The sequence below is a fragment of the Limulus polyphemus genome, unplaced genomic scaffold, assembly GCF_000517525.1.
Source record: "Limulus polyphemus unplaced genomic scaffold, Limulus_polyphemus-2.1.2 Scaffold11756, whole genome shotgun sequence".
NCBI classification, from domain to species: Eukaryota; Metazoa; Arthropoda; class Merostomata; order Xiphosura; family Limulidae; genus Limulus; species Limulus polyphemus.
Genome location: NW_013677366.1, coordinates 1 through 8,910, shown reverse-complemented (window position 1 = coordinate 8,910; position 8,910 = coordinate 1). Strand labels below are relative to the sequence as shown.

The window sequence follows — 8,910 nt, the reverse complement described above, 5'->3', positions numbered from 1 at the left end:
TATTACTTTGATGAGTTTTTTTTAAAATTGAGTGGGGGTGCCATATGGAACTCTTTCCGTAACTTATACTTTATAGGATTTAAGGTTAAGATATTTAAGTAAAGAAGTTATTTTGTCTAACCACCAGTCTTTGACATAAATTCATAAATGCATGCTTTTGAACATTCAGTTTTTTAAGTTTTTATCAAGTCTTATGCTGATTTAAAGAATATCATTAAAGACAATTATTTTTAAAATTAAAATAAGTTAGCTCATTTGTGTGTATGTTGAAATATTCTTATGCACCTTGGTGTCTATCTTGTTTTGTAAAAATTAAACATTTTTCAAGGATGTACGAGTCTGAATTTTGAATTGTTTATAGTATTGTGCTTCATTCAATACGCTAAGATGCAGATATATTCAATTCATCATCATTTTGATGTTTTACAGACATTTGACGTGGTAGAAGCTTAAAAGTTGTTTAATATTCAGTAGTACCATCTTTCAACACTTTTGGTGCCTGATAAACCTTGTAAAAGTTTAAAAAATGCTGATATTTTTCTACTATATAGCAATGATTTATATTTTTTTCAAATTTTATTAATAGGCTGAAAGAAAAGCAGTGAATAAGTACTACCCCCCGGACTGGACTCCTAAAATGGGTTCTATTAACAAGTATCGAGGAACCCATGCCTTACGTGAACGTGCCCGAAAACTGAGTCAAGGGATTCTTATTATCAGGTATTTCTAACTTTTATTATAAGGAGATTTTGAAAACAAAAATTAAAGTTGCACTGACTGATAAAATAAAATGCTTTTCATAATAAACGATTGGATAATGTCGGTTGAAAGTGAATAAAAAGAACATGTTTAAAGTTTATTTCAAACTTAGAGTAGCATACAAGAATCAGTCCAGAGTAGAGAAAGACTTACAAATGATAATTAAAAAAATTTTTTTTGCTGAATTTTATGACAAGTCACTCTGGGTTTTCTTTATTAGGTTCGAAATGCCGTACAACATTTGGTGTGAGGGCTGTGGGAACCATATTGGCATGGGAGTGAGATATAATGCTGAGAAGTCTAAAGTTGGCATGTACTACACAACCCCTATCTACAAGTTTCGGATGAAATGTCACTTGTGTGATAATCATTTTGAAATTCAGACAGATCCACAGGTACTGTTGTTACTTCTACCAAGTTTCTGTGCTGTCTGGTTGTCTTTAACAAACTATTCCCCCCCCCTTTTGGAGTATATATTATTTTGTGTGGAATAGAAATGGAATCTATGCTTATTTCTCGCTTAGCTTATGACTTGTCATCCATATCTCTTTCCAAGTTTCTTTATTCAACATTAAATCAAATTTCAACTAATGCTGCAACAACTTTCTACACCATATAATATAAATACCTAAATTCTATGACAATCGAGTCTTTCAAAGTGGTTTGTGTAAATTCAAAGCTATTTGTAACATCCTCCTTCACAAAGACTCCATTTATACAATTAATACTTTAAATTGTTGGCACTTGGTGAAACTCCATAATTACAGACTTGAATGAAGTAAAGAGAGAGAGTTTTGTCTTTCACAAATATTTATTATTTCATCTGAGGAGGGATCTGACAAAGTTTTAAAGTGTTTTGGACACCAAACTAGTTTGTAAGGTTACAATACTGTAATCCTGAACATGAAATGATGTCAACTATCATCAAGTAACATTGTTTTTTATCACATAATGGTTGTGTTTGAGCTGTAACATTGTTTTTGGTACATAATGGTTGTGGTTAAGCTGTAACATTGTTTTTTATCACATAATGGTTGTGTTTGAGCTGTAACATTGTTTTTATCTCATAATGGTTGTGGTTAAGCTGTAACATTGTTTTTGGTACTTAATGGTTCTGTTTGAGCTGTAACATTGTTTTTGGTATTTAATGGTTGTGTTTGAGCTGTAACATTGTTTTTGGTATTTAATGGTTGTGTTTGAGCTGTAACATTGTTTTTGTTACTTAATGGTTGTGTTTGAGATGTAACATTGTTTTTGGTACTTAATGGTTGTGTTTGAGCTGTAACATTGTTTTTGGTACATAATGATTGTGTTTGAGCTGTAACATTGTTTTTGGTACTTAATGGTTCTGTTTGAGCTGTAACATTGTTTTTTTTATCACATAATGATTGTGTTTGAGCTATAACATTGTTTTTTATCACATAATGGTTGTGTTTGAGCTGTAACATTGTTTTTGGTACATAATGGTTGTGTTTGAGTTGTAACATTGTTTTTGGTACATAATGGTTTTGTTTGAGATGTAACATTGTTTTTGGTATTTAATGATTGTGTTTGAGCTGTAACATTGTTTTTGGTATTTAATGGTTGTGTTTGAGCTGTAACATTGTTTTTTTTTATGTAATGATTGTGTTCGACTCTCATGATCTATAATTTTGTATTAGTTCTTACAACTCTTGTTAGCACATAAGAGGTTGTCAGAAATATAAGATTATTATGAACTAGGAATGATAATGGGAGGTGGGGGGGTAGAGGTTGTCAGAGATATTGGTAGGAGGGAGAGATAACTTTTATTACATATAATCTTTGAGGGTAATTTGGCCAAGGATGGTCAAGAGGACAAAATACCACATGCATGTGTATCACACAAGTCTAAAGCACCACTGTCCAGATGTTGAGAGTTTTGTGAGTATTGAAACACAGGAAGGAAAATAACTTATCACACAGTTTAAAAAACTTTTACTTTAAAACTGTTTTAGCTATTGTATAAAACTAGTTAAAAGAAGTTGTTTGAGGCTTGATCTTTGATAGGGAGTAAACACGTATACTTATTTTAAAACCATCAACTTGATGGCCGGTTTCTTACAAGATGAAGTGTTTTTATTTTTCACAATGTAGGTGTATTACACAGGCTAACATTTAACCAGGTGTTGCTGGTTTCACCTATTTTCCTAGAACCTGGACTATGTGATCCTGAATGGAGCCAGAAGGCAGGAACGGAGGTGGGATCCAATGCAAAACCAGCAGGTTGCTCCAGATGGTGAGGCTGTCTGTTCCGATCATCCATGTTCCATAAAGATTTATAGATAGTTTTACATACGAGTGTGTATAATAAAAAAAAAAAGTTTTATTTCTCTTTTCATATTTAATTTATGTATGAAATATTTCTAAACATGAAGGGATGCTTTCACAAACTTTCTCTGGACCTGTACCTATAAGTCGTGTGTGTGTGTGTGTTTGTATATGTACTTTAGATGTTGGTACGTATATTTACTTAAGAATTGTGTACATGTACTTGATCAATGTGTGTTTTTCCTTACACCAGTACCCATGTATACATTTATTTAGAAGATCAAGATTGTGAAATGTTCAAAAAGACAGTTTCTAAATAGTTAGATCAATATATATATATATATTTATATATATATTACATCATTATTCACAGTCCTCTGAAGTTGGATGTGAAGATTAAAAGCAGTTGAGATTACAACTTGCAAAGCTGCTAACTGGGTAGATGCATTAATCAACAAGCTTGCCACTTTTTAAATGCCATAAACTTTGCTGTTTTCATTTCAATGATTATCAAAGATGAAATGTCACAGGTTTTTTTCGAGTTGTGGCATGAGCTTATAAAGCATGGAATCCATTTAGGTTTTGTATTCAGTGATGCGGTCAAAATCTCAAAGTCTGCTTGTTGCTGTAAATTGAGTCATCAAATAATAAAAAACTAAACAGATTCTAAAACTAAAGCATGCAGTATTTGGGAAATGACAGCTTAATTGTGTAAAGCATCTGCCTGGTTACCATAGTTGCAGGCTCAACTTATTCTCAGTCCTCACTTCTTCGTAAATAATCAACTAAAATTAGAAATGTGGTTTCAGAAGAAAGAAAATCTAACTTTTTTATGTGTATAGACAAAGATGTGAGCAACAAGCTAGCTACGGATGCAATGTTTCGAATAGAACATGGGGTAGAAGACAAAGCAAAACTGAAATCTTTGGCTCCATCATTGGGACAGCTGGAGCAGCATCAAGATAGATGGAAAGATCCTTACTCCATGAATAAGCTATTGAGACAGAAGTTTAGGGTAAGTTGTAGAAATAATATTTAAAGAACTCTAAGCATGTGAAGCAGTGAGAAGTAATGACATTTCATGTTCACAGTATGCATCACGTTTATTCCACAAACCTTTTTTTTTTCTAATTGTTGATTTTTTGAAGGGTTTTCATTATACATTTTGTCAGTGTTTGATTAATTCAACTACTAACTGGATTAACTAGCTGTTTTGTTTTTTTTTAGTAGGCAAAACAAATTTAAAACGGAGACACTGCACATTGTAAAATTTTCTCATTAATCATAACATTACTCTGTCCTAACAAGAAGTGGAGAACAGAAGTAGGAAATATAACTTTACCGCAACTTTTAACTTGGTTTTTCTTCAGATACATCATCAGATTTCTAACCCTGATTATAACTTTACCACAAGTTATAACAGTGGTTTTTCAATAGATACATCATCAGATTTCTAACCCTGATTATAACTTTGCCACAAGTTATAACAGTTGGTTTTTCAATAGATACATCATCAGATTTCTAACCATGATTATAACTTTACCACAAGTTATAACAGTTGGTTTTTCTATAGATACATCAGCCCCCCAGTGGCATGTTTGTGGACTTGCAATACTAGAAACTTGGTTTTGATACCCATGGTGGGCAGAGCACAGATAGTCCATTGTGTAGCTTTGTGCTTAACTTCAAACAAACAAACAGATACATCATTAGATTTCTAACCCTAATATTAGCAGTTTCAGGCAAGTAATGTACAAAGACATAATTTTCATATAGCATGATTTTTAAACAATAGTTAGTTTTTTCTAATTACGACTTCAAACTCAAAGCACATTACAGTTTCGGGTCGAGAATTTCCATGTAGCATAGTTTATGTAATTACAACTTCATTATTAGGCTTAGTCATTCTAATGTGATGACTCAAGCTTGAAATGTATCCCAGAATGTCACTTCCAGCACATTGATTTGTTGCCCGTTCAGTAAAGCAGTTCAAATTACCAGTGAATACGTTTTCTTAAAATATTTTCTTTTATTTTGTAAACGGTTTTAGTTATTATGTGTAATAAGCTCAACTCAAGAAATGTTTAACTGTATTGTTTATATTTTTATACCATTTATGTGATAGTGTACACAAACACGTATATATATAACAAACTCATAAAATATATTTCATTAATCTTACTGTTTCTTTACTTGAAAATCAGTTTTAAATTGAAGTAAAAAAAAACTACAAGTTTACTTTTTTATTATTTGTATGAATTTTTTTGCATTTTTGATCACAAAAAAATCACTATACCAGGTTGTTGCTTCTGTACTTTATTTTCTTATCCATGTATCCCCTCCCGTCATAGCTCAGTGGTAAGTTGGTAGGCTTACTATGCAAAAAATTGGGGCTTGGTACCAGTAGTGGGCAGAGCACAGATAGCCCATTGTGTAGTTTTGTGCATCCTTCATGTAATGATGTAATCTATTGTAATTATAACCTCTGATTCATGTTTGTTTTGCTATTATTGTATAGGAAAAAAAGAAAGAGTTACTTGTGGCTGAAGCCAGTGACAAGGCTCTACTAGAAAGATCATCTTTGGACATCAAATTGATGCCTGAAACAGATGATGATGTAAAACTTGCTGGATTGTTAAAATTAAGCTCTACAGAAAGTAAGTTCTTTGATGAATGCTTGCAAGTTATCTGTGCCAGATATACTTGACTGTTTCCATTTAAGTATAGTGCAAATATTAAATTTTGTTATTTTTAGAATAGTTTATTGCAGGTTTGTTTACATAACTGTATGAATTATACATTGTGTAGTTGAATTGTTGTGAATTAGTGCTTGTTGTATTATTACATCATGTTAATAGAAAGTTCTAAGTTTTTCTAGATGTTTCAATTGAGTATTATTGCATAATATTATCACGTAGTATGTAGAATGTTCTTGGCCTCTATCAGTGTATAAATACACATACAAAATGTAGTTCAAGTAAGTCATAGTAGATAGATATATTTAAACTGCATGATTGTGAGTTGAGCCATTAGAGCTTATAGTAGTAAATTATCACAGATTGTATTGTGATAACAGAGTAGGGAAGAAATAATTTGTCTTATCAATTGTGTTCTAAAATAATTGTGGACTTTGAAAAGAGATGATTATTTAAAGCTCTGGCTGTAAATGTGGTAATCAAGAGTGTAATGAACATTTGTATTAGGTCATCAAGAAATTAATGTTCCTGTTTTTTTAGATGAAAAAAACCCGAACAACTTGTATATCAAAACGAAACATTTATTAAATGAAATAGTCTCCATTCTTATCAATGATGCTTTTCCATCTTCAAATAAGGTTGTTAATGCCCTGATTAAAGAAATCGCTTGGCTTTGAAGCGAAAAATGTGCTGATGTCCTCTTTAACACCTTCCACATTTGCATACGTTTTTCTATTAACATGGTGTTGCAGCAAACAAAAAGATTGTAATCTGATGGTGCCATGTCTGGAAAATATGGTGGGTGGGGGGAGAACTTCCTAACCCAACTCTGTAATCTTGTGTTGTGTAAAATGTGCCACATGTGGACGTGCATTGTCTTGGAGAAGAACACCTTTCCGATTGACGAGGTAAGGGTGTTTCTGATGAAGGGCTTGATTGAAACGTTCCAGTTGCTGACTATAGATCTCTGCTTTGACAGTTCACTGTGGACTGAGGAGTTCGAAATGCAAAGCATCACTTTCTGTGGATGGAGTCAAGGTTTTTGGGTCGGAAATGGTTTTTGTCTAGGACTGAGCCATTGTTTTTGGCATTTAATATTTGCAGAGAATCCATTTTTCATCACCAATGACAATTCTGTCCAAAAATGGTTCACACGCATTACGCGCCAGAAGAGATGAAGCAACGTTCACACATTGGAAACGATATTCATCGGAGAATTCGTGAGGCACCCGAACACCTTCTTTATGGAGAGTTTCCCATATTCCTTAGATTTTTATGTATTGTTTCGTGAGAGACATGCAATTTCAGGGCCATTTCACGAGTGTGTTACCTTGGGTTTAGACTCAACAAGCATCTTCAGAGCATCAATATCAATTCCAACATTTCGGTCCTTGCCATCATAGTTTTTGAGGATAAAGTCACCTGAATGAAATTTGCTGAATCATTTCCATAAACTTCTTTGATATTTTTTGTTGCTACAGAGGCGTTGTTTCCCTTCTTGTAGTCAAACAGCATTACGTACCGAATGTGTGTCTCGTCGTGTGCCATTACTATAAGTGATTAGAGTATACTAAACTTTACAGATTATATAGGCTACACGAACGTGACATTTAGGCGATTCGTTTAACTATTATACGTGATGTACGTTTTTTGGGGGGTGGTTAATGAAAGTGTTCCAAAACACAACATTAATTTCTTGACAACCTAATATATACATTTGACTTGTTTTAACATATTATTTTAAAACAAATGGACTGTGTGCTGTTTGTTTATTGTTGTAATTTCTCACCAACAAGTCACAGACACCTACTGTAAAGAAGCTAGCCCATATATACATATAAAAACCTTACAGATATCAGAGTACAGTCTTCAAAGTCACATTGTAATACTGTGGATTTTGTATTCTGAGTTGTGAACATTGTGACTCGTTGGTTACGTCATCTTAATACGTAGGGTTTAAAACATTTCTGATAAACTAATCGAAGTATAAAGGTTGTGTATCATAGTCGACTCATTAAGAAGTTATGGTCATTTTTAATGTACTGTATTCTAGCTTTTGAAGAACGAAAGAGACAAAAGAGAGAAGAAATCCAATTCAAGCCGTTGTTCAATGCTCCATCCTGTACAGCAAGAGAATCTACAACTTTTGGAAGATCTCTAAACTCGCTTGTTCACCCTCGGCAAAAACTTATTAGTTCTTTGGCACAGCAAAGACTACAGGAGCTGACTAAACCACTGACTCGCAAGGACTTGGGTATATTGCCTCGAAAACCTGAGAGTACCAGCTCAGCTCACGAGTCTGAGAACCAGGAAGAAAAGTCTGTAAAACCAAGATTGGCTCTCTTTGGTATCATCAGAATATGTGAGTGAAGATGAAGAAGATGTGTTAAAGTAGTGACTGATTCTCCCATGTTTCCACATGTGTAGGTGCAATTTGTTGATAACTTGTAAATATTGTATGATTATAGCCATATTATCAGTACAGTTATTTGAAAACTGAGTTACCAATGGTTTACTCTGTTATCATTTATAAAAATATAATAAGAACCTCATAAGCTCCCAAATTTATTTAATTTTTTTCTCCTATATTTCACATTATTTTCATAAAATCAGAAAATACGTATTTAATTAAGAAAAACAGACGATAAAGATCATTGTGTTATTCTTTAGGTTAAAAAAGTTTACGAAGTTTTCATATATGACTAGAAAAATCAGACTATTTATAGCCAAATAAAAGTATTTCATCATTATTAGCAAAGGTTTTATAATATTTTGTACAGTTTAAGTACATTTTTTTAGTCACTTTGAAATGGTGAGAGTTATTTCTGCTCTACTTAATTATCACTATCCAAAAGATATTATCATGAATGTTTGATATCCATCTGTTGTAGAAGTCTTGGAATCGTTTTCACTGTTCTTAAGTCGTGGCTTGTATGGCAGTGTAAATACTGCCAATATGTCAGAAGGATGGGATTAATAGAATGATATTACATTTGAATCGTTTTCACTGTTCTTGTTCGTTCTTAAGTCGTTGCTTGTATGGCAGTGTAAATACTGCCAATATGTCAGAAGGATGGGATTAATAGAATGATATTACATTTGAATCGTTTTCACTGTTCTTGTTCGTTCTTAAGTCGTGGCTTGTATGGCAGGGGAAATACTGCCA

At 32.9% G+C, this 8,910-nt stretch overlaps 1 protein-coding gene across 1 annotated transcript in view; it reads left to right on the top strand.

Moving 5' to 3' along the window:
• LOC106476830 (coiled-coil domain-containing protein 130 homolog) overlaps window positions 1–8,842 on the top strand; it is a 10,848-nt gene extending 2,006 nt beyond the window's left edge. Inside the window, exons 2-7 of the mRNA XM_013937451.2 lie at window positions 587–720; window positions 980–1,154; window positions 2,932–3,016; window positions 3,891–4,063; window positions 5,567–5,705; window positions 7,798–8,842. Coding sequence (XP_013792905.2) covers window positions 587–720; window positions 980–1,154; window positions 2,932–3,016; window positions 3,891–4,063; window positions 5,567–5,705; window positions 7,798–8,114 — 1,023 coding nt within the window. The 3' untranslated portion in view covers window positions 8,115–8,842. The remainder of the gene's footprint in view (window positions 1–586; window positions 721–979; window positions 1,155–2,931; window positions 3,017–3,890; window positions 4,064–5,566; window positions 5,706–7,797) is intronic.
• The last annotated feature ends 68 nt before the right edge of the window (window positions 8,843–8,910 follow it).